Below are 26,324 nucleotides of genomic sequence, written 5' to 3'. Positions count from 1 at the left end.
AAGAACGCCCTCTGCAGTTCTTCAGTTATTTAACTCAATTTATTTCTAATCTTACTGACAACCTTGCAGAAAGCTTTAAACTGATGACACTCATTTTCTTTCAAGCCTGTGAATATCAGACATACAATGTAGCTGGAAATTATTCTTTTTCACTACTTCTTTCAAAAATAGTTTTGAGGAATTTTAAAAAAGACAGAGTGCTGGAGTAACTCAGTAAGTCAACGTCTCTGAAGAACTTGGATAGGTGACATTGTTGGTCCTAGTTTCCACTTGGAGGAATTCATACATTCATAGGAGCATTCGGTTCATCGTTTCTACCCTGCAATTCAATGATGACTGATCCATCTTTCCCTCTCAACCCCATTCTCCAACCATCTCCCCATAACCTTTGACACCCTCACTAATCAATACTCCGTCAATCCACACTTCAAAATTCCCAATGACTTGGCCTCCAAAGCCAACTGTGACAATGAATTCCACAGATTCACCACCCTCAAGTGGTGAATTCATCCCTATCTCCATTCTAACAGTACATCCTTTTAATCCGAGGGTGTGCCCTATGGTCCTAGACTCTCCTATTACTGGGAGCATGCTCTACACATCTACTCGATCTAGGCCTTTCAATATTCAGTTAGTTTCAAAGAGATTCTCCCGCATCCTTCTAAACTCCAGCAAGTACAGGCCTAAAGACATCAAACACTCTTTGCGTTAACCGGGATCATTCTTGTAACCCTCCTCTGGACTCTCCTCATTTATGCAGCCTAAAACTGCTCACAATACTCCAAATGCGGTCTAACCAGTGCTTGAGAAAGCCTCAGCATAGCATCCCTTGCCTGAATTAAACATGCTTCTAAGGCCCTCTTAGGTAGCAGTTATCGAAGGAGTTTAGAAATAACTATGCTAAATGGTGTGTTTTACAAAAAATAATGAGGTGGGTCTACTGCACATTCTCTCTCTATTCCGTGTCTAACTTGGAAAACTAAAAGCTAACCAATGATTTCGAGAAAGATAACGACTCAAAAAAGAATCAGCAGATATTGGCTTATGCCGTTATTTTACAGAAGGGCACAGGCCCGTTACAACTAAATGGAGACAAAAGTGACTGCAGATGCTGGAATCCCAAACAAAACACAAACTGCTGGACGAACTCAGTAGCTCAGGCAGCAACTGCAGAGGGAAATGGACAAATTGTATTTTGTGTCAGGTCCCTTCTGCCATTTCCCTTCAGCCTAACCTGCTGACTTCCTCCAGATTTTGCTGTTATTTTTATCTATAATTATATTTATCCACATCTTTCTTAACTCATATTTTATGACTGATTAACTGGAAATTAGGATTGATTATCTTCAGATCATTGTGGAAATTATGTTGGCATTCACTTTTCCAAAGCATTCTGTCTAAGAGTCACCTTTTGATACCCAGTGGTGGGAAAGACACATAAAGGCCTGTCCCATTTGGCAATTTTTTTTGGCGACTGCCGGCATAATTGACTGACGTATCAGGTCACGTGACGCGGCGTGATGAAGTATGACGCGTGGTGTTTTTTCAAGTGTCGCAACATTTTTTTTGTCGCTGCTGGATTTTGAAATGTTCCAAATCTTTTGGTGACACTGATATGACACCGGCAGTCGCCGAAAAAAATCGCAAGTGGGACAGGCCCTTTAACAAATCTCTTTCTTTGAGCCTTTTTTAATCTTTGATCCTATCTCAGCCAACACAATGGAACAGCTGGTAAAGTTGCTGGTCCACAGCCCCAGAACCCTGGGTCAGATCCTGATCTCGGATGCTGTCTGTGCAGAGTTTGCACGTTCTCCCAGTCACTGCATGGGTTTCCTCTTGGTGCTCTGGTTTCCTCCCGCATCCCAAAAACGTGCTGCTTTGTAGGTTTAATTTTTGTAAGTTGGTTTCTGTTAAAATACCACTGGTGTGTAGGGAATTATGTGAAGGTGGGATAACATGGGGTGATCAATGGTGAGTGTGGACTTGTTGGGCCAAAGAGCTGGTTTCATTGCTTTATCTTTCCAACAAATAATTCCAATCAATTCATGCAAATATTTGTCCAGTTTTGTAAGTATTTACTTTCAGATTTTGCACAGTTTTGTAATTATTTATATTGTAATCTGAACTACTAACTACAATAATGTCTACATTTTCTAGGTAAATCTTGAAGGTGAGGATGCAACCACTGATAGCACCATTGTTTCCCAGAAGATACTACCACATTCTCTGTGTAAAAATGGCCCATAATAATATATAGTGATTTGTTGCATTAGAATGATCATGGATCTGAAACGTCGTATGTTTCTCTATGCACAGATGCACTCCCCAATTTGGTAAGAGGTTCCCGAGGTTTTCAGTATTTTACCGAGCCACGTACCTGTGCTGGATCCACATCATTCAGCATGACGATTGATGTACAATGATAGTCCAACACCAGTCTCCAGAAATCCTTTACAGTATTTGGTAATGGATGTTGGGTAACAATGAAGGCTGAAGGCTGCTTATAACTCTGAAAACATTAACAAAATAATTAGAAATAAGGAACTGCAGATCCCGGCTAATACACAAAAGGACAAAAAGTGCTGGAATAACTTAGCAGGTCAGGCAGCATCTCTGGGGAACTTGGATGGGTGACGTTTCAGGTCTGAAGAAAGGTCTCAACCCAATATATCCTGCACTCAATGCTGTACCCTTTAACCTTTATCTGTACGGTGTAGATAGCTTGATTGTCATCGTGTACTGTCTTTTCTTTAACTGGATAGCATGCAACTAAAGCTTTTTACTGTACCTCGGTAATACGTGACAATAATAAATTAAACTGAACCATCACTTATCCATGTTATCCAGAGATGCTGCGTGACCTGCTGAGTACACCAACACTTTGTGTCCTTTTGTGAACAAAGAATTAGACAGAGTAAATGGTTCTGGTTTCAACGTTTTTTCCATACTTTTCTGTTTTTTTAATTAAAGACTAGGAAGATAGTGAAAGATAATAGAAACTTGTGAAGCACATGTACTTGTATTGTGTGTACGGTTATTACTACTGTGGTAGTGGCATTAAGTGGCATTATTGGCAGTGGCATTAATTTCATATGGACAACATAACTGCATGAAATTTGAATCCACAACATCTAAATTACTAATCCAGGTATTTTAACCATTGCAATATTTTGTATCATGAGTAATTGGATAAATTCAACACATTCCTTCAACTTAAATATTTAATGAAAAAAAAATGAAGCCTAATAATTTGATTTGATCCTTTGCTGACATGTTAAACAATGTTTACATTTCGCACTAATGGCCATTTAGGTCCCATTAATAAACATCGAACGAAACAAAAATCATAATAAACAAAATCTGAAACAAGTTTAGGATGGATTGCAGCTGAAACAAATGCTAAGCAGGACTCGTGTGGCTCCTGGTTGAATCACAAGCACATTAACATACCTACACTAATGGTCTCCCCTGAAAGGCACACTCACCATGGCAACCAGAGTACCACAACACACAAAATGGCTGCCATGGAGGCGAGGAAGAGGGAAATACAATACAATACAATGCAATTTATTTGTCACTTGAACCTCATAGAGGCTCAAGTGAAATGTTGTTTCTGCAGTCATACATACAAGAAAAAAAAGACCCAAGACACAACACAATTTACACAGATATCCATCACAGCGCATCTCCACCTCGCTGTGATGGAAGGCAAAAAAACGTATCTCTCCCCTGCACTTCCCTCTCCCCCCGATGTCAGAGTCAAAGTCAGAGCCCCCGGCGGGCCAAATGGAGAGGGAGAGGGAGAGGGAGAGGGAGAGCAAAGGGGTGAGAGGAGGAGGGAGCACTCAGATTTGTGTGGAATGCCATAGAAATCCTAGAAATACATGTGATTATGCTGATGAAGAGAGGATTGCCTAACATGTCACAGTATGGTCGAAGAGTCTGGTTGTACAAGGATGAGCAGTTGAGCTGAGAGAGGGACATGTGTCACAGGGAGAGACACAAGGTACTAACAGGCTGCATCTTACACATGGTACATGAATAAGAAAGGTTTAGAGCGATATGGGCCAAATGAGGCAGGTGGGACTAGTGTAAATGGGGCATCTTGGTCAGCATGAGTAAATTAGGCCAAAGGGCCTGTTTCCATACTATATGACTCTATGACACAAGAATGTGTGGGGGCTTGCTGGAAGACTGGGATGTGAGGAGAAGGAGAGTAGTGGACTGAGCAGGGTCCCTGACAAGGCTGAACCAAGTACTTGTGATGACCAGCATCATATGTGATGATCAGATCTGCCTCATCAAAATCAGGAAGTAAGAAGCTGAATCGAAGAATCTTGCAGGAGACAATTGACAATAGACAATAGACAATAGGTGCAGGAGTAGGCAATTCGGCCCTTCGAGCCAGCACCGCCATTCAATGTGATCACGGCTGATCATCCCCAATTAGTACTCCGTTCCTGCCTTCTCCCCATATCCCCTGACTCTGCTATTTTTAAGAGCATTATTTAGCTCTCTCTTGAAACCATCCAGAGAACTGGCCTCCACCGCCCTCTGAGGCAGAGAATTCCACAGACTCACAACTCTGTGAGGAAAAAGTGTTTCTTCGTCTCCGTTCTAAATTGCTTACTCCTTATTCTTAAATTGTGGCCCCTGGTTCTGGACTCCCCCAACATCGGGAAACATGTTTCCTGCCTCTAGCGTGTCCAAACCCTTAATAATCTTATATGTTTCAATAAAATATCCTCTCATCCTTCTAAACTCCAAAGTATACAGCCACTCCATTATCTCAGCATATGACAGTCCCGCCATCCCGGGAATTAACCTTGTAAACCTACGCTGCACTCCCTCAATAGCAAGAATGTCCTTCCTCAAATTAGGGGACCAAAACTCCACACAATACTCTAGGTGTGGTCTAACTAGGGCCCTCAACTCCTCTTGCTATGAAGGGCAACATGCTATTCGCTTTCTTCACTGCCTACTGAACCTGCATGCTTACTTTCATTGACTGATGAACAAGGACCCCAGATCCCTTTGTACTTCCCCTTTTCCTAATTTAGCACCATTTACATAATAATCTGCCTTCCTGTTTTTGCTACCAAAGTGGATAACCTCACATTATCCACATTAAATTGCATCTGCCCATTCACCCAACCTGTCCATCACCCCCCAAGTCACCCTGCATTCTCATAGCATCTTCCTCACAGTTCACACTCCCACCCAGCTTTGTGTCATTTGCAAATTTACTAATGTTACTTTGAATCCCTTCATCTAAATAATTGATGTATATTGAATCCCTTCATCTAAATAATTGATGTATATTGTAAATAGCTGCGGTCCCAGCACCAAGCCTTGCGGTACCTCACTGCCTGCTATTCTGAATGGGACCCGTTAATCCCTACTCTTTGTTTCTTGTCTGCCAACCAATTTTCTACCCGTGTCAGCACTCTACCCCCAATACCATGCACCCTCATTTTGCCCACTAATCTACTATGGTGGGACCTTATAAAATGTTTACTGAAAGTCAGGTACACCACACCCACTGGTTCTCACTTGTCCATTTTCCTAGTTACATCCTCAAAAAATTCCAGAAGATTAGAAAAAGGGACCACATCGCCCCGATACTGGCCTCTCTCCACTGGCTCCCAGTGGGGTTCCGAATCAATTTAAAGCTCCTTCTTTTTGTTTACAATCTCGCCCCCAGCTACAACAAAAATCTGCTTTCCCACCATACCACCTCCAGGTCCCTCAGATCGGCTGACTTGGGGTTACTGACCATCCCACGGTCTCGGCATAAGCTCAGGGGCGACCGCACTTTTGCAGTTGCAGCACCTAGACTATGGAACAGCCTCCCTCTTCCCATCAGAACTGCCCCCTCCATCAACTCTTTTAAGTCTAGACTTAAAACCTATTTCTACTCTTAAGCCTTTCTTGTGGTCCTCTGAGGGAGTGCAGTATATATGCATCTATGTATGTATTGTTGATCTATGTACCACTGTTTGTAGTACGTTGGTACCTGCACCAATGTAGAGCACTTTGGTCAAGGAGTGCTGTTTTTAAATGTGACTAGACCAAGTGCAGACCCGTTGGGTCTGCTCCCCCAATGGTGTGATTCCCCCAACCCAATATTCCACCATGCACCCGTCTCCTCCAATGGAACTGAAGCCGTTGCCAAATGTAAGTTTCCAGCACTCCCCTGCCTGCTGCAGCAGTGAAAAGTTCAGTGTTCCTGTCTTGCAACTTTGTTTCGAAGTGTGTTGGAAGCTGACAGGAAGGAGCAGCGAATCAAAAGGAAGAAAGGCAGCTGGCAGCCGGACTGCAGGCGGCAGCCACATATATATATATAGATATAGAAATAAAATTGACTTGACTTGACTAGTCAAGCATAATTTCCCCATCATAAATCCATGCGGACTCGGACTGATCCTGCTACTGCTATCCAAATGTGCCGCTATTTCATCTTTTTCGATTGACTCCAGCATCTTCCCCACCACCGATGTCAGGCTAACTGGTCTATAATTCCCTGTATTCTCTCTCCCGCCTTTCTTAGAAAGTGGGATAACATTAGCTACCCTCCAATCCACAGGAACTGATCCTGAATCTATACAACATTGGAAAATGATCACCAATGCATCCAAGATTTCTAGAGCCACTTCCTTAAGTACCCTGGGATGCAGACCATCAGGCCCTGGGGATTTATCAGCCTTCAGTCCCATCAGTCTACCCAACACCATTTCCTGCCTAATGTGGAATTCCTTCAGTTCCTCCATCACCCTAGATCCTCTGGGCACTAATACATCAAGAATATTGTTTGTGTCCTCCTTAGTGAAGACGGATCCAAAGTACCTATTCAATTCATCTGCCATTTCCTTGTTCCCCATAATAAATTCACCTTTTACAGTCTTCAAGGGCCCAACTTTGGTCTTAACTATTTTTTTTCTCTTCACATACCTAAAAAAGCTATTACTATCCTCCTTTATATTCTTGGCTAACTTACCTTTGTACCACATATTTTCTCCCCGTATTGCCTTTTTAGTTATCTTCTGTTGGTCTTTAAACATTACCAATCCACTTGCTTCCCGCTCATCTTTGCTTCGTTGGACTTCTCTTTTATTTTTATACTGTCCCTAACTTCCCTTGTCAGCCACGGTTGCCCCTTACTCCCCTTGGAATCTTTCCTCCTTTTTGGAATGAACTGATCCTGCACCTTCTGTATTATTCCCAGAAATACCTGCCATTGTTGTTCCACTGTCATCCCTGCTAGGGTATCTTTCCAGTCAACTTTAGCCAGGTCCTCCCTCATGGCTCCATATTCCCCTTTGTTCAACTGTAACACTGACACCTCTGATTTACCCTTCTCCCTCTCAAATTGTAGATTAAAACGTACCATATTATGGTCACTACCTCCTAATGGCTCCTTAACCTCAAGTTCCCTTATGAAATCCGTTTCATTACACAACACTAAATCCAGAATTGCCTTTTCCCTGATAGGCTCCAATACAAGCTGCTCTAAGAATCCATCACAGAGGCACTCCACAAACTCCCTTTATTGGGGACCGGTACCAACCTGATTTTCCCAGTCTACCTGCATGTTAAAATCTCCCATAACAACCCTAGCATTACCTTTACGACATGCCAGTTTTAAGTCTCGGTTGCATGGAGCATGGAAACTGGGGCCTTCTCTCCAGATATCATCTATTTCTGTACACTCGCTAACCAGGGGTCAGGTTTATGTCAATACTCTAGTGGACTATTTGCAAGATAAATAATTTCACAAAGTTAGCACATTGCACAAGTGACAATAAAAGCACCATTGAACCATTAAGGCTTCTTATGCGACGTGTTCTTAACAAATACTCACATCCATTAGAGCAGCATTGATGTAGTTGCTGCTCTCGCCATCTATAGTGATCAGGAATGGAAGACACCTGTCTGGTGGAAGGACATCCATGCACCGATTCTTCTCATGGTTCCGGGGCAGCAGGGCTATACTACTGTCCTCGACTCGAAGAGTTGGGGTCACCATATTAAGAGTCTGAAAGAGAAAGGTGGCAGAATGATTTTTCAAAACCTGAGAAAATAATGAACTCATTTGAACTATTCACTTTGTCTGCATTTCCCTTATCATTGTTCACATCTGTTCGTGTATGAAACCACCCTAAAGGCGCAGCCTCTTGTGTCAGGGTATTTATGAATGTGGTGTTCCAATGGCTCAATTCAATGGTTCATTATTATCACATGTACTGAGTTATGGATAAAGTCCAGTAAAGTCTGGTTAAAGATAGTCTGAGGGTCTCCAATGCAGTATATGGTAACTCAGGACCGCTCCTGATCACTAACGAGAATGGTCCTGAGCTACCATTTACCTCTTTGGAGACCCTCAAACTATCTTTAATCGGACGTTACTTTACTATCCTGCACATGCACACTGTGGGCAGCTTGATTGTAATCATGTTCAATAAGTTCATGTTATAGGAGCAGAATTAGGCTATTCAGCCCATTAAGTCTGCCCCGCCATTCAATCATGGCTGACCTATCTTTCCCTCTGAAACACATTCTCCTGCCTTCTCCCCATAATCTTTGATAGTCTTTCCACTGACTGGACAGCATGCAACCAAAAGGTTTTTCACTGCACAATAAACTAAACTAGACAATGAAATTCTTTTTTTTGCATGCGGTTGTCAATCTTTATTATTGCCCACAGTTAACCTCCAGTGTTGTGGATAGAGTTTCTGACTTGGATCTTTGCTTGATATTATTTTCTCTCATGTACTGTCCATTAAATTCCCTAAATCAACAATTTTCATCAAGCTTAGGAGGGAGACAAGTGTGGACTGAACTGACCAATCTATCATGGCTGATTTACTTAACGAAGTAAACATGGGTATGGTGATGGTGCAGCTGTTAAATCACTAGGGCAACTATAGAGGAGCCTGAGTTCAAAACCCACCACAGGAGCAGTGGGATTTAAATTCAGTTCATAAATTGGAATGCAAGAACCACTGGACATCTAATGTTCTCCTAGGATAGGAAATCTGTTGCCCTTACCCATTTATGAGACTCTGGACACATTTCATGTGGTTAGGCCTTAAGTATCCCGGTAAGCCACCCAGTAGCAGTGGCTCAACACGATCTTCTTAAATGGGAATTAGGGAAGTGCAATAAATGCTGGCCTTAACAGCAACGTCCAGAATTCCAAATGAGATTCAATTGGTCATCAATGTGTCAGGTTGAAAACCCATTGTCAGATCTCAGTTCTGAGGAAGCGTATTCAACCTGCTCCATTTCTCTTCCCACAGATGCAGCCTGACCAACTGAGTATTTTCAGCATTTCCTGTTTTTATTTCAGATTTCCAACATCTGCAGTTTTTTTGTTTTGATTTGCAACTAAGTGTCAATGTTTCAGATGGATAATCATCCTGCTTCCTTCATCCAGTGGTGCAAAAAGAAGATTTTTATTCACTTTGTACAAACTTGCAGCGAGATAAACCCAAAAGAGACACAAAATACTGGAGTAACTCAGAGGGTCAGGCAGCATCACCATAGAAGAGAAATAGGTGTTGTTTTGGGTCAGAACCCTTCTTCAGACTGATAGAGGTGAGGGAAGAGGGGAAATGGGAGATGAGAAATAAACTCAGTTTGACTAAGAATGTATGAACTATTTGGGCTACAGGATTGCAATAACTAGCCATATATTAACAGATCATACATGAATCAACCTTAAGCAAAACAAGAATTTAATCTCGGTAAATGTGATGTTGTGATTTGGGAGGACAAATGAAAGGGGAAAGTATACTGTAAATGGCTGGATCATTAACAGGATAGATGGACAGAGGGATCTTGGAGTTCTTGAAGTCCATAGCTTTCTGAAAGTAGATAGATTGATAAATGGTATGCTTGCCTTGGTGCATTGACAGTCAGTAGGTCATGTTACAGCTCTATAATCCATTGGTTAGCCCACAATCTGCCTACAAATGGGGTGGCATAATGGCGCAGTTGTAGAGTTGCTGCCTTACAGTGCCAGAGACACGGGTTCAATCCTGACTAAGGGTGCTGTATGTGAAGTGTTTATAACTTACTGAAGCCAATTAACTTACAAATCTGTGTGTCCTTGGAGTGTGGGAGGAAACCGGAGCACCTGGAGTAAACACAGGGAGAACGTACCAAGTCCGTACAGACACCACCCGTACAGACACCAACCGTAGTCAGGATCGAGCTCAGGTCTTTGGCACTGTTAGGTAGCAACTCAACCGTTAAATGCCACTACTTCTTCTTCTTAAGCCCTTTGCTCCTCTAGGGAGCAGAGGCCATTGGCAAATGTCCTCCTCACTCGGTTGTTGGCAGTTCTTTCGAGATTTCCCCAGTTGGGCCCACTCTCAAACATTTCAGTCTGTCCACATCTTCTCCAGCTCTTCCTGTGGTGACCTCTTTTCCTTTTTCCTTGGGGGTTCCATTTCAGGGCTTGCCGGGTGATGTTTGTGGCAGGTTTCCTGAGGGTATGTCCAATCCAACTCCATTTTCTCCTTCGAATTTGTAAGTCAATGGGCTCCTGTGCTTTTACACAGGTCCACATTGCTTACTTTGTCTCCCCGCCAGATGTTAGGTATTCTCCTACGACAGGTGTGAATTAATGTTTGCATCCTGTTGTAATGTGTTTTGTTGTTTTCCATGTCTCTGAACCATACAGCGTCACCCATTTCACATTTGAGTTAAAGATGCATATTTTGGTGTTGATTGAGATGTGTTTTGAGCCCCAGATCTTCCTGAGCATGTTAAACACCACCCTAGCCTTATTGATTCTACTTTCTATGTATGCCTCTGCCCCTCTGATGTCCACAACACTGCCTAGCTATGTGAGGTAGTTCGTTTTTCCACTGTGCACCCTAACTTGATCAGTTTTAATCAGTTTTGAATGTGCAGACATTGTATTCGGCTTTGTGAGAAATGATTAAGAAAAATTACTTTACATACCCTATACTCCTCCTTTATCTGCGAAGAATTAGTTTGTGGCTCCAATTTATTCATCTCATAATATGCAGATCTGAGCTGAGAGGCTGGAATTGCTGTGTCTCCACACAGACAAGCTTCTAGAATGGTCTCATGGATGAATACGTACTGTTCCTGTTGAGTTAGAGAAGAGAGGAATCAATTTTCAATCAAAGTAGAATCAATAAAAGTGCAGGAATTAAAGATTGAAAGAAGATTTTCACGGCTACACTTTTGAGCATGAGGTGTAACGATTTCTTGCTGCGTGAGATGTAATTCATATAACACCGCATACTCAAAATTACCTTGCGAGCAACAGGAATTACTAGCAATGTTTCTGGATGTATCCAACCTCGATAATGGTGCAACTACAGTATATGAAGGACAAAATCCTTTGGATGCAATATGGTTATGGGCATTAATTAAAAAATGATTGGAATGGTTTAAAACATTAAACTTGTCCCAACTCAAACCCACCAAGGAAGCAGGATCCACACACTGCAAGTGTATTGGTCTTGTGAAGATTATAATGAGATTGCTTGCGTGCACTTTAGCAGCTTGTGTGGTGTAAATGGGTGGTTGAGTAGCCTGGGTCTTGGGTTGAGAAGGACTGAAATCATGAGGCGACTTCCTTGTGTGTGGGTCAGGTTTCCAGGGTCCACTAACAACACAATAAATCATACCCACCATCAACGTTTCTGCTTTCCCCCTTTGCTCACCTATCTGTCCCTCCTGACCATCGGGTGTTTGTGATCAAGCCCCCTTTCCCACGATAGACACAAAATGCAGGAGTAACTCAGCGGGTCAGGCAGCATCTCGGGAGAAAAGGAATAGGTGACGTTTCAGGTCAGAACCCTGAAGAAGAATCTGAAGAATCTGAAGATTAGAGTCTGAAGAAGGGTCCCAACCTGAAACGTCTCACCTATTTCTTTGCTCCAGAGATGCTGTCTAACCCACTGAGTTACTCCAGCATTTTGCGTCTACCTTCGATATAAACCAGCATCTGCAGTTTCTCCTAACCTTTTCCCATGACACAGGCCTCCATGCATCTCAGATGTTTCACCCGTCCTCATCTCAATCTCACCTGACCTTGCCCATTATACTCAGCCCCTAGAGTTTCCTCATAAACAAGAAGCCCTTTCCCACCACACGCAAGTTCCCATTCACTGCCCAAAATATTTGCTTCCCCTTGTGTGCTTCTGCCTTGTAAAGCAGGCTTCCTGCCTTACTGCTTTTCAATCTTCCAACCAAGTACCCCTAGAAACAGATTGAAATAAGCTGCATGGGGCATTTGGGGACACATATCTTCTGATTCAATGACAGCACCCACACCCTGCCAAGAATCCTTCTCCAGGCAATGATGCTGGCCCAAGTGATAAAACATTAACAATGCTCTATGCACCAGTATTGATAGGTCTCACACTCAATGGTTGTGTGACTTTGTGCATTGTGGGGAAGAAGAATCCTGCTGATCCATTCTCTCTCCATCCTAATCTCTATGCAGGGAAGTGTTTAGTTTGATTATGACAGCCAGTTCAGCCATTCTATTATGGAACTAACAGACATGCAGACACTCCGTCCCCGTGCACATAACGTCTAGGAGGAAATTTGATTTTAGGTTCAAGTCAAAAATATTATATGGTTATATGTCTCAAATCAAACAATGAAATTCTTACTTGCTGCATCACTACAGATATGCAAACTCCATATACACCATAATAAACGATAAACATGACCACTCAGCTGTGGGGCGATGGCTGCCCTGCTGGCAGTCTGTTCGTCTTTTCACTCTTTTTGTTATCTTTTTAGTTTGTTAAAAGTTTTATTTTAATATTCTTCGGTTTGTTTTATGAGGTAGAGGGAGGAGGGGATCGGGGGAAACTTTTTTTCACGATCTTACCTTCCCGGAGATGTGATCAATTTACGGATCACATTCTCCGGGCTCTGTGTCCTATCCCAATGTTGGGCGAGTTCAGAACCAGGGGCCACAGTCTTAGAATAAAGGGGAAGTCATTTGAGATTGAGGTGAGAAAAAAGTTTTTCACCCAGAGAGTTGTGAATTTATGGAATTCTCTGCCACAGAGGGCAGTGGAGGCCAAATCACTGGAGGGATTTAAGAGAGAGTTAGATAGAGCTCTAGGGGCTAGTGGAATCAAGGGATATGGGGAGAAGGCAGGCACGGGTTATTGATAGGTGACGATCAGACATGATCATAATGAATGGCGGTGCTGGCTCGAAGGGCCGAATGGCCTCCTGCACCTATTTTCTATGTCTATGTTTCTATCATCGAGGGAGCTGGAAGCCTCCTCGGACTGTCGTGAGCCCCACCGCGGGGCGTGGACTTAACATCGGAGCTGATCCCTTGCCTGGGATCGCTCCCACCGCAACCACCGCGGAATCAACATCATGGGCTCACAGTCGCGGGTGAGGCCGATTCGGGAGCTCCAACGTTGCGGAAGGTTCACCAGGCCCGACCCGAGGTTCGATCATTCAGCGCGGGGGAGCTGGCATCCCCCCGATGCAGGAGCAGATCGCCTCGACGTGGAGGGCCCGAATGCCGACAGCTATGGGAGTTAAGATCATCCCAGCAACGGGGGCTCGAGGCCCACGACCGAGGAAGAACTAAGGAAGGACTTGAACTTTATTTCACCTTCCATCACAGTGAGGAATGTGTAGGAGTCACTGTGGTGGATGTTCATGTTAAAATGTGTTTTTGAAGTGATCTGTTACTTTTAATTGTATGACTGACCTGGCCAATGAAATTCCTTGTATATTTCAAAACATACTTGGCGAATAAAGTGTGATTCTGATTCTGAAAAATGATTATGTGTAGGAAAAACGTGTAGGTTTAAACCGAAGATCGACACAAAATGCTGGAGTAACTCAGCAGGACAGGCAGCTTCTCTGTAGAGAAGGAATGGTTGACATTTCGGGTCGAGACCCTTCTTCAGACTGAAAGTCATGGGAAAGGGAAACGAGAGATGTAGAGAGATATAGAACAAATGAATGACAGATATGCAAAAAAGTTACAATGATAAAGAAAACAGGCTATTGTTTGCTGTTTACTAGGTGAGAACGAAAAGATGGTGTCTTGGTGGGGAGGGATTGAGAGGGAGGGAATGCATGTTTTACTTGAAGTTAGATACATCAATATTCATACCCTTGGGTTGTAAGCTACCCAAGCGAAATATGAGATGCTGTTCCTTCAATTTACATTTAGCCTCACTCTGACAATGCAGGAGGCCTAGGACAGAAAGGTCAATGTGGGAATGTGAAGGGGAATTAAAGTGTTTAGCAATGGGGAGATCAGGTAGGTCCAGGTGGACTGAGCGAAGGTGTTCTGCGAAACGATTGCCCAGTCTATGTTTGGTCTCACCGATGTATAATCATGTGTATAAATATATATAGGGGATATGACACAACAGGTTCCCCTTGGTCTAGTATATATATAAATGTAATATAATGCCCCCTTGTCTATGTAGTTCGGAGTTTATTTGGAGGTAGTGTTTAATAGCCTGATGTCTGTAGGGAAGAAGCTGTTCCTCAACCTGAACCTTACAGTTTTCAGGCTCCTATATCTTCATAAGTTCTTCAGAGATAGGAGCAGAATTAGGCCATTCAGCCCATCAAGTTCATTCTGCCATTCCATTATGGCTGATCGATCTCTCCCTCTCAACTCCATTCTCTTGTCTTCTCCCCAGAACCCCTGACACCCAATGGCAGGAGTGAAATGAGAGTTTGATGCCGGTTACTTATTTCAGGCAGACTCATGCAGATCCCTTCGAAGGTGGGGATGTCAGTGTCCATGATGGATTGGGAAGGGTCCTCTACTTTTTACATTGATGGTCTTACTGAACGTGTCAAGGATTTTGCAATGAACGATGCCACTCCCTAAAAGATCATTGGGAATTCTTAGTAGACAAAAATGCTGGAGAAACTCAGCGGGTGAGGCAGCATCAATGGAGGTTCCTTCTTAAACATTGGGAATCCTTACCTCTGTTTGGACCATGTTGACCCTGCGAGATCGCAGTTCTCTGACACAGTTGTAGATATCGACAACCCCTTCCCTCTCCGCCATGTCCAACATGATATCAATGACCATGAAGCACCCAGTCCTTCCTGCCCCAGCGCTGAAAGACAGACAATTAACTTTAATCCCGTAACATGCCAGAAACATGGCAACACTACTTTAAATATAATCGAATTCGCCATTTTTATATCCCTTAGATACCACAATATCTATGAATGGATTTCAATTGATGCCTAATTAAATCACCTTGGGATGGACACCAGTGCTGGAGTAACTCAACGGCTTAGGCAGCATCTCTGGAGAAAAATAATGCGTGACCTTTTGGGTCAAAGAAGAGTCTGAATAAGGGTCCTGACCTGAAACGTCATCTATCCTTTTTCCTGAAGACCCGAAGAGTCTGTTCAAGTCTGAAGAAGGGTCTTGACCCAAAATGTCACCCATTCCTTCTATCCATAGATGCTGCCAGACCTGTTGAGTTATTCTAGCACTTTGTGTCTATCTTTGATATAAACCAGCAACTGCAGTTCTTTGTTTCTAAATCACTTTGGGTCTGTTAATACTCTGCATTATTTAGATATTGTCAGAAAGTGACAATGTATTATTTATTTGCCCTCCACTTGTCTATGATTTTTCTTTGGACACACTAATGCATTTTGAGATGAAGAAGGATGAAGTTGGGTCTCTTGAAGATAATTAATGTGGATAAATACTCAGGGCCTGATGGGATCTATCCAGGTTATTGAGACAGGTAGGAGTGGAGATTGTGGAGGTCTTGACAAGGATCTTTGTATCCTCTCCAGCCACAGTCCTGGAGGATTGGTGATGAATAAATGTTGTTCCTTTACTTAAGAAAGGGAAATAGGGATGGAGTCATAGAGTGATACAGTGTGGAAACAGGCCGATCGGCTCAACTTGCCCATACCGGCCAACATGTCCCAGCTACACTAGTCCAACCTGCCAACATTTGGTCCATATCCCTCCAACATGTCCTATCCATGTAGGATAATCAACGCCATTTTAGGCTGATGAGCCTCACATAAGTGGTAGGGAAGCAATTGGAGAGGATTCTTAGGGATAAGAGTAATTCACGTTTGGAAGAGAATTGTCTAATTAGGGACAGTCAGCATGGGTTTTCCTGCAGCAGGACATGTCTTACAAACTTGATTGAATTTTTTGGGGAAGTGACAAAGTGACAATAGGGAAGGACAGTCAGTGCTGTCTACGTGGACATTGGTAAAACATTTGATAAGCTTCCTCATAGTAGGATAATCCAGAAGAGTGCAGTGACACAGCTGGTAGAGCTGCTGCCTCACAGTGCCAGAAACCAGGGTTCGATCCAAACCTCAGATGGTGTCTGTGTGGAGTTTGCATGTTCTTCCTGGGGCTTCATGGGTTTCCTCCAGGTGTTCCAGTTTCCTCCCACCTCCCAAAGATGTGCAGGTTTGTAGGTTAATTGACCTCTGTAAATTGTTCCTAATGTGCAGGGAGTGGATGCGAAAGTGAGATACATAGAACCCATGTAGATGGGTCGGCGTGGACTCGGTGCTCGGTACTAAGTGTAAGACCAGATTCGAGTCTCTGGGGTCTAAATGTTTACCATCAGTCTCAGAGGGAATTAATATCTTCAGAGTTAAAATCTTCAGAAAGACAAAGAAGTTGAGACAAATTCATTAAGTAACGGAGTGGAAAATGTTTAGGATTGGAGTAAAATAAATAAAGTCATGCTTATTTTGATAATTACCAAATGGTGCACAATTCCACTTTTATGCTTAGCCATTAACTTGAAAGCACACAATATTTAGCACAGAACCAAGATCAAAGTGATCACATTATTGTATCCATCTTACTGAAAATGTCAAAACTGAGGTTGCTAGGTTTTGGTAGATAAAAGTATTGGGGGATATGGATTAAAGGCTGAAATCATAGTCCACTCATGTTTGTACTAAATGATGGAAAAGGTGTTATGGGTTGAATGAGTTACTTTGGCCTCATGTGCTAATGAGTCATGCAGTCATAGAGCGTGGAAACAGGCCCTTTGGTCCAACTTGCCCACACCACCCCAAATCCCCCATCTACACTAGTCCCACATGCCTATGTTTGGCCCATATCCCTCTAAACCTACCTTATCCATGTACCTGTCCGAATGTCTTTAAAATGTTATGATCATACCTGCCTCAACTACCTCCTCCTTGTTCCATATATCCACCACCCTCGGTGTAAAGAAGCCACCCCTCAGGTTCCTATTAAAATCTCTCCCCCTCACCTTTCCCCCCTCACCTAGTGAGATAGCACCTACCTGCAATGCACCACGATAGGCCCAGCACCTGCTGGATTCTTTGTCTTTACACGTCGGACAAAGCCCAGGAGCCCAGTGGTATGGTATGGAACACCATGGTCAGGCCAGCCAGTGAAGTGGAGCTGCCTGATCTCTCGTATCTCATGAGCACCTCTCTGTTAAAAGGACAGGGGGAAACACCTTCTTAAGAACTGTAGAGTTGCAGGTGAAAAGTGCAGACATACATATGACATGCAAAATTAATTTGGAAGACAAAAGTAAGTCACCAGCAATGCTGTAAAGCAAATTATCCATCTTCTAAAAATGGTCACATTTTGAGTCACAGAAGTTAATGGCAGAGTAACGATGGCAATTCTAAAAGTACTGATAGAGCACAGTGGCACAGAGCTGCTGCCTTACAGTGCCAGAGACCCGGGTTGGATCCTGACTAGTTTAGTTTATTGTCACATGTACCAAAGTACAGTGAAAAGCTTTTGTTGATGCTAACCAGTCAGCAGAAAGGCAATACACGATTACAATCGACCCATTCACATTGTATAGAAATGCTGTACTGTTCTGTAGTTGGTGATAGGAATGGTTCCGTTTCCTAATAGCTTTATGGCACTCCATCTACCAAGGACTTACTCTCACCATCACCGGTGCAAAGTATCTGCAGGGTGTACTAGGCACAAAATCCTTCACAGTTATATGCCAAGGCTACTCCAACAGCAACTCGCAAACTTCTACCATCTAGATGGGCAGGGCAGCATTCACAAAGGAAAACCAGTTGCTGAAAATCACATGCATGTTTATTTGGGAATATCATGTTTGGGCACTGTTCCTTCTTCATCATTTAGTGTTGATCTTGATACTGTAATAGCAGTCGAGTGTCCTTTTAACTAACTAACTAACTGACCAACTGGTTCCTTCTTTTCTTCTCTCCAGAGATGCTGCCTGTCCTGTTGAGTTACTCCAGCATTTTGTGTCTACCTTTGATTAAAACTAGCATCTGCAATTCTTTTCTAAACATAATTAAGAACTAACTAACTAACTAACTAACTAACTAACTAACTAACTAACTAACTAACTAACTAACTAACTAACTAACTAACTAACTAACATTGACTAAATTGTCCGTAGTGTATAGGATAATGTGTGTGTGTGCGGGGTGATCGCTGGTCGGCGTGGACGGTGGGCCGAAGGGTCTGGTTCCACGATTTATCTCTAAAGTCAAAGTCTAAATCAGTAAAAGCTTTTTTAATCCATTTGGGAATATCATGTTTGGGCACTGTTCCTTCTTCATCATTTGGTGTTGATCTTAGTACTGTAATAGCAGGTGAGTCATTTTAACTAACTAATTAACTAACTAACCAACTGACTAACTGGTTCCTTCTTTTCTTCTCTCCAAAGATTGCTGCTTGTCCCACTGAGTTATTCCAGCATTTTGGGTCTACCTTCGTTTTAAACCAGCATCTGCAGTTATTTTCTATACATAACTAACAACTAACTAACTAACTAAATGACTGACTGACTAACCTGCCTAACTAGCTGAACCAACTAACTAACTAACTAACTAACTAACTAACTAACTAACTAACTAACTAACTAACTAACTAACTAACTAACTAACTAACTAATGTTTCAAGAGAGTGGTAAGCCGCCACTTTCTCAAGGACATGGGTAGTAAGTGCTTGTTGGTCAATGATACTGCCTTACAGGCGCCAGAGACCTGAGTTTGAACCTGACTTTAAGGATGCTGTCTGTTAGGAGTTTGTACATTTTCCCCGTGACTGCATAGGTTTTCTAATGGTGCTCCGGTTGCCTCCCACACTACAAAGATGCACAGGTTTGTAGGTTAATTGGCTGCTGTAAATTGTAAATTGTCCCCAGTGTATAGGATAATGCTGGTGATTGCTGGTCGGCATGGACTTGGTGGGCCGAAGGGCCTGGTTCCACGCTTTATCTCTAAAGTCAAAGTCTAAATGCTAGAAATCAAAATGAAAACCAGAAAATGATAGAAACATTCAGCAAGTTATGCAGCACCAGTGGAAAGAGAAACAGTCATAATTTCAGATTGAAAACCCTTCATCAATCTATTAGAGTCATAGTCTCACAGCGTGGAAACAGGCCATTCAGCCAACATGCCCCATCCACACTAGTCCCACCTCTCTACTTTTGGCCCATCTCCTTGTAAATCTGTCCTATCCATGTACCTGTCTAAATGTTTCTTAAACGTTGTGATACAACCTGCTATTGCCTAAACATGATGCTTCAAGTGAGACTAGGCAACGTGGCCAATATTAACCATGAACAGGTTTCACCAAAATGCAGTGACCTAAAGCTTTTTCCTTACCTTCTCTACTGCAAATGTCCTGATGACATACTCCGCCAGCAGTTCTGTCTCAATGAGAGTTACTTTGATATCTCTGTAGATTTCTGTATCATCGGGCCAATACCTGCAGCACTTCACCTGTTGACCAAGAACAATATCAATGTAATCAGTAATCGGAGGTTTATTCAGTGATATTAAAAGGCATAATTAAAACAGCTTAAGTCCACACAGATGAAGAAAGTAAATTTATCTTCAGAAAAAAAAGCAGCCCTGGGATAATGAGATACTGCTTCACCTTTCTTTATTAATGTACACAGCGCCTTGCCACTTCTTTATTTCCTAATAGAGTCATAGGACCACAAAGTCACACAACACAGAAATAGGCTCAGTGTTTAAGAAGGAACTGCAGATGCTGGAGAATAGAAGGTTACACAAAAAAGCTGGAGAAACTCAGCGGGTGCAGCAGCATCTATGGAGCGAAGGAAATAGGCAACGTTTCGGGCCGAAACCCTTCTTCTGAAGAAGGGTTTCGGCCCGAAACGTTGCCTATTTCCTTCGCTCCATAGATGCTGCTGCACCCGCTGAGTTTCTCCAGCTTTTTTGTGTAACCACAGAAATAGGCTCATTGTCCCTATGTTGACCGAAAAACCCCAGGTGAGTCCATTTACCCTTGTTTGGCTCATATCCTTTTAAGTGCCCCAACTGGCAGCTCGTTCCACATACTCACCACCCTCAGTATAAATAAGCTGGCTCTCAGGTTCCTACAAATTATTTCCCTTGTCACCTTCACCCTATGTCCGCTAGTTCTTGATTCCCCAATAGAATACGTAGAAAAAGACAATGTACATTTGTCCTATCTATTTCCCTCATAATTTTATACACCTCTATCAGATCACCCTCAGCCTCCTGTGCTCCAAGGAATAAAGTCCTACGCCGCCCATCTCTCTCATTGGCTCAGATCCTCAAGTCCGAGCTATATCTAAAATTTCTCTGCACTCTTTCTAGCTTAAATGCATCTTTCTTGTAGCAGAGCGTCCATAACTGAACACAATACTCCAGATTCGGACTCACCAATGTAACATAATGTGACATACTGTAACACAACTGTAATATAATGTCCCAATGTCTACACGTTGTTCCCTTGTGGATGAAGGCCAAAAGCATTTTTCACTACCCTATCTACTTATGCCACTTTCAGGGAACTATGTACTTGTACTCCCAGATCCCTCTGCTCTATAACACCCCCCAGAACCCTGTACAGGGTTACCCTGAACCCTGTACCTTCACCCGTGACCTGTGTGGATTTTCACCGGGTGCTCCGGTTTCCACCCACACTCCAAAGAAGTACAGTACAGGTTTGTAGGTTAATTGGCTTCCGTAAAATGGTAAGTTGTCCCTAGTGTGTAGGATAGTGTTAGTGTGCGGCAATCGCTGGTCGGAGCAGACAGTGGGCCGAAGGGCTTGTTTCCGCGATGTAACTCTCAACTACACTGAACTAAACTAAAATGTCTCTTGATGGCTTTAGACTGCTAATCTGTAATGTTTCAGAGATTGGTAAAATTATGCTGAAAACTTTTCACGTAAACTACAGTGCCAAAAATATGGTTCACCTGAATAGTAAACACATTGGCATGCTGAGCTGCTGAATCCTGGTATTATGTCGAAGGAAACACTGACCCCTGCATTAGTATTCCTGCATGAGTCACTGAACTTCAATGATGTGAAAATTGGCAGTTTTACTCCAATTTCAATTCATGGCCATTACCTGAATGTAAACCCATGTAATGCCGCCCTTAAAGCGAACAAGTAATTACCTGATTATTTTCAATCCATTGCTTAGAAACAAATGGAGCTGCCTAAACATAATGATCTAGATGGGACAAACAACAGGCTGATGTACAAAACTGACCTTAAATAGCATCATGTAAAGTGGTCACAAATTACAGATTAAGACGGTACATCAATTTCCATTTTAGGCATGAAAGGTTTTAAGTGCACATTTTGTTTAAAACTATTCTTTTATTTCCACGTATACCTCATCTCCTTCTTTGAAGTAGGAACAGAACAAGAATGTTTTGCTAAACTTCTTTTCTCTTTGCAAAAAAACAATTCTGTTTAATAATTCTAGTAATGGATGAATCTTATTAATAAGGAGTACATTGTTGATGAATGACTCCTAGCATTATATCAAGGTGTCTACCATGGATATACATCAAACTTCCTTTCCTTTAGACTGGAAAGTCACACTCTCTTCTGCAATGCTTAAAACCTTTAAGTGATGACCAGGTTGAGGTTTTAAAATAACATTTTGTCTTCTATTTCTGGCACCAGTTGTGACTTTAATCTTTCATTGCTGGGTGAATTTCAAGTATTATATCTACCAAGATCTTCACATGCAGGGTTTTTTTTTGGCATCCAATTTTCTGGGCTTCCAAGACAACTGCAGCAGCAGGTTGAATTAAAATACTACCAAATACAAGTTATCTCAACAAAATGCAGTCCAATGCATCGTGTGCATGATAGTAAAAGGCACCGCATCTCATAAAATGTTTAAGAAAGAACTGCAGATGGTGGACAAATCGAAGGTTGACCAAAAAGCTGCCGAAAATCTGCGGGTGAGGCAGCATCTATGAAGCGAAGGAATAGGTGAAGTTTCGGATCTAGACCCTTCTTCAGAAAGGAAGAAAGGAAGAGGCATAGACAGAAGGCTGTGGGAGAGCTGGGAAGGGGAGGGAAGGAAGGAGAAAGCAAGGACTACCTGAAATTGGAGGTCAATGTTCATACTGCTGGGGTGTATCCTACCCAAGCAAAATATGCGGTGCTGTTCCTCCAATTTGCGGTGCGCCTCACTCTGGCCATGGAGGAGGCCAAGGACAGAAAGGTCGGATTTGGAATGGGAGGGGGAGTTGAAGTGCTGAGCAACCGGGAGATCAGGTTGGTTATTGCGAACTGAGCGGAGGTGTTGGGTGAAGCGATCGCCAAGCCTGTGCTTGGTTTAACTGATGTAGAGCAGTTGACACCTGGAACAGCGGATGCAATAGATGAGGTTGGAGGTGGTGCAGGTGAACCTCTGCCTCACCTGGAAAGACTGCTTGGGTCCTTGAATGGAGTCGAAGGGGGAGTTAAAGTGACAAGTTGCAAGGGAAAGTACCAGGGGAGGGGGTGGGAAGGGGCGAATTGAACAGGGTGTTACGGAGAGAACGGTCTCTGCGGAAAGCAGACAGGGGAGGAGATGGGAAGACGTGGCCTGTGGTAGGATCCCATTGGAGGTGGCAAAAATCTCGGAGGATTATATGTTGTATGCGACGGCTGATAGGGTGGAAGGTGAGGACAAGGGGGACTGTCCTTGTTACGAGTAAGGGGATGGTGAGTGAGAGCGGAGCTGCGGGACATAGATGAGACTCTGGTAAGACCCTCATCTGTGGTCGAAGAGGGGAGCCCCCGTTCCATAAAGAATGAGGATATCTCCAATGCCCTGGTTTGGAACACCTCATCCTGGGTGCAGATGCGGCGTAAACAGAGGAATTGGGAGTAGGGGATAGAGTCCTTACAGGAAGCAGGGTGGGAAAAGTGTAGTCCAGTTAGCCATGGGAGTCAGTGGGTTTGTAGTAGATGTCAGTCAGTAGTCTGTTAGCTGTGATGGAGATAGTGAGGTCTGGAAATGGTAGGGAGATATCGGAAATGGTCCAGGTGATTTGAGTGCCGGATGGAAGTTAGAGATGAAATGGATGAAGTCAGTGAGTTCTGCATGGGTGCAGGAGGTAGCACCAATGCAGTTGTCAATGTAGCGGAGATAGAGTTTGGGGATATTGCTACAGTACGCTTTGAACAAGGATTGTTCGACGTAAGGTCTCATAAGATAATTCATTCGAGTTCCGATGATGACATAAAAACATAGAAACATAGAATGTAGGTGCAGGAATAGGCCACTTGGCCCTTTGACCCTTCGAGCCATTCAATATGATCATGGCTGATCATTCAAAATAGTAAGATTAAACGAGAATTTACCAGTTTGAAGTTTGATCTGTATTTTATGAGGAGTTACGATGAGGGATTACGTGAAGAACCCGCTCAGCACGCATGCGCGGCATACTTCAAAGCAGCGGTGTGGAATCACAGATAGACACAGCACAACAGCTGCTCACCCTATGTAGAGCTAATGACTGTGAAATGCCGACCCTTCAACTTACCCAGGGATCTAACGGCAGTCTTCATAACAGCCGTCTATGTACCACCGAGCGCGGATGTGAAGGATGCTATGACAGAGCTCTACAACAACATCGGTGAGCAGCAGAGGGAACATCCAGATGCTTTCTTCATGGCAGCTGGGGATTTCAACCAGGCAAGTCTTACATCTGTTCTGCCTAAATTCTACAATATTGCAACCAGGGGGAAGAACAAACTAGATCTGGTGTACACCAACATTAAAGATGCATATAAAGCAGCCCCCCTCCCCCATATCGGCAACTCTGACCACCTAGCGGTTATGCTCACACCTGCATACAGACCCAGGGTGAAACAGGACTGGCCAACGGTCAAAAAAGTCAGAACATGGCCACAGGGAGCTACGGCAGCACTACAAGACTGTTTTGAAACCACACAGTGGGCCATTTGCAGAGAGGCAGCAACAGATGACAGTGGCATCAACCTCCAAGAATACACAGAATCCGTCATCGGATACATCAATAAATGCATTGATGATGTAACGGTGGTAAAAACCGTCAGGAGGCGTGCCAATCAGAAACCTTGGCAACTGGGGAAGTGTGTTCCCTACTGAGAATCCAGAATGCTGCATTCAAATCTGGGGACAACGCAACATACAAACTGGCAAGGAGTAACCTATCCCGGGGGATCAGGGAAGCGAAGAGGCTGTATGGACAAAAACTTAATAGCCACTTCGCAAATGACAAAGACACACGTCGCTTGTGGCAGGGATTTCATACCATCACTGACTACAAGCCCTCCCCCCGCTTCGGATATGCCAAAATGACCCCTCTCTACCAGATGAACTGAACGAGTTCTACGCACGGTTTGAGGTTAAAAACAGCACCCAGACACGTGCACTACTGCCACCTCCCAGTGACCAGTCGCTCAGGCTGTCCGCAGCCGGAGTTAAAAAGGCCTTTGCCAGCATCAACCCACGCAAAGCTGCAGGGCCAGACAACATTCCTGGATGCGTTTTAAGAGACTGCGCCGAGCAACTGAAAGATGTCTTCACAGACATTTTTAACATCTCACTCAGCCAGGCAGTAGTGCCCAACTGTCTTAAGAGTGCCACCATCGTCCCTGTCCCGAATAAACCAAACCCAGCCTGCCATAATGACTTTCGACCAGTGGCCCTAACACCCATAGTAATTAAGTGTTTTGAGCGACTGGTTATGCAGCATATGAAAAATAGTCTACCTGCTGACCTAGACCCACTGCAGTTCGCCTACAGCCAACCGATCCACAAAGGACGCAGTCTCAACAACACTGAACCTCGTATTGTCACATCTCGATCGGAAAAATACCTATGCCAGGATCCTCTTCATAGACTTCAGCTCTGCTTTTAACACAATCATTCCGCAGCAGCTGGTGGAGAAGTTGGAGCTATTGGGGGTTGATGCTGGCACATGTAACTGGGTCCGGAACTTTCTATCACAACGGCAGCAGACAGTCAGGGTGGGCAGTAGGACATCAAAAACCATAGCCGTGAGCACTGGCTCACCCCAAGGCTGTGTCCTAAGCCCCCTGCTGTTTAGTCTGCTACACACGACTGTACTGCTAGACTCAACAACAACTTCATCAACAAGTTCGCTGATGACACAACAGTGGTGGGTCTCATCAGTGACAATGATGAGTCGGCGTACAGGATGGAGGTGGAGCTGCTCACAGGATGGTGCAAATCCCACAACCTCATTCTCAACGTGGGAAAAACTAAGGAGATGGTGGTTGACTTCAGGAGGGCGGGAAAACAACACCATACACCTCTGCACATCGATGGAGCTGATGTGGAAAGGGTCAGCAGCGTGAAGTTCCTAGGACTCCACCTGTCAGATGACCTGACGTCCACAACCAACACCACAGCACTGGTCAAGAGAGCCCAGCAGCGACTACACCCTCTCCGAAGACTACGGAAAGCAGGTCTCCCCACTACACACCTACGAACTTTTTATAGGGGGACAATCGAGAGCACATTAACCTATGGCATCACTTCCTGGTTCGGGAGCTGCAAGGCGTATGAACGGCACCAACTAGACAGGATTGTGAAGACCGCCAGCAGGATTATTGGTGCTCCACTCTCTTTCCTGCTGGACATATACTGCAAGAGATGTATCAGCAGAGTCATCTCCATCATCAAAGACCCCTACCACCCATCGCATCACATATTCTCCATCCTGCCATCTGGGAAGAGGTACAGGAGCATTAGCTGCAAAACCAGCAGGATGCTCCTCAGCTTCTTCCCGCAGGCTATAAGACTGATAAACGGACTTTGCCCCCTGCCAAAGTATCGCGCACCAACCACCAACCACCAACCTGGACACACTGCAGCAGAGCCACTGTCGTGCCGCTGCCGATCGGAAGGTCTGTTGATGTTTAGTAGAGAGTAGAGTGTTTAATTTGTTCATGATATATGTATTTTTATTTCTATTTATGTTTTACTGCACACTGAATGGACACTGGTTGAGCAACGTTTTTTTGTTTCCTCTGGGTATGTGAGT

General features: G+C 43.6%; 1 protein-coding gene across 12 annotated transcripts in view; it reads right to left on the bottom strand.

The window, feature by feature from the left end:
- LOC129696231 (receptor-type tyrosine-protein phosphatase mu-like) overlaps positions 1 to 26,324 on the bottom strand; it is a 905,597-nt gene that overhangs the window by 19,595 nt on the left and 859,678 nt on the right. For all 12 annotated transcript variants that reach the window (XM_055633926.1, XM_055633914.1, XM_055633916.1 and 9 more), the window contains 6 exons: positions 19,645 to 19,761; positions 17,313 to 17,467; positions 14,981 to 15,116; positions 10,972 to 11,121; positions 7,862 to 8,035; positions 2,378 to 2,509 (listed from right to left, as the gene is read on the bottom strand). In XM_055633926.1, coding sequence (XP_055489901.1) covers positions 2,378 to 2,509; positions 7,862 to 8,035; positions 10,972 to 11,121; positions 14,981 to 15,116; positions 17,313 to 17,467; positions 19,645 to 19,761 — 864 coding nt within the window. The remainder of the gene's footprint in view (positions 1 to 2,377; positions 2,510 to 7,861; positions 8,036 to 10,971; positions 11,122 to 14,980; positions 15,117 to 17,312; positions 17,468 to 19,644; positions 19,762 to 26,324) is intronic.

The sequence above is a fragment of the Leucoraja erinacea genome, chromosome 4 (genome assembly GCF_028641065.1).
Source record: "Leucoraja erinacea ecotype New England chromosome 4, Leri_hhj_1, whole genome shotgun sequence".
NCBI classification, from domain to species: domain Eukaryota; kingdom Metazoa; phylum Chordata; class Chondrichthyes; order Rajiformes; family Rajidae; genus Leucoraja; species Leucoraja erinaceus.
The sequence above is the reverse complement of the archived record's forward strand: the minus strand, read 5'-3'. Positions and strand labels throughout refer to the sequence as shown.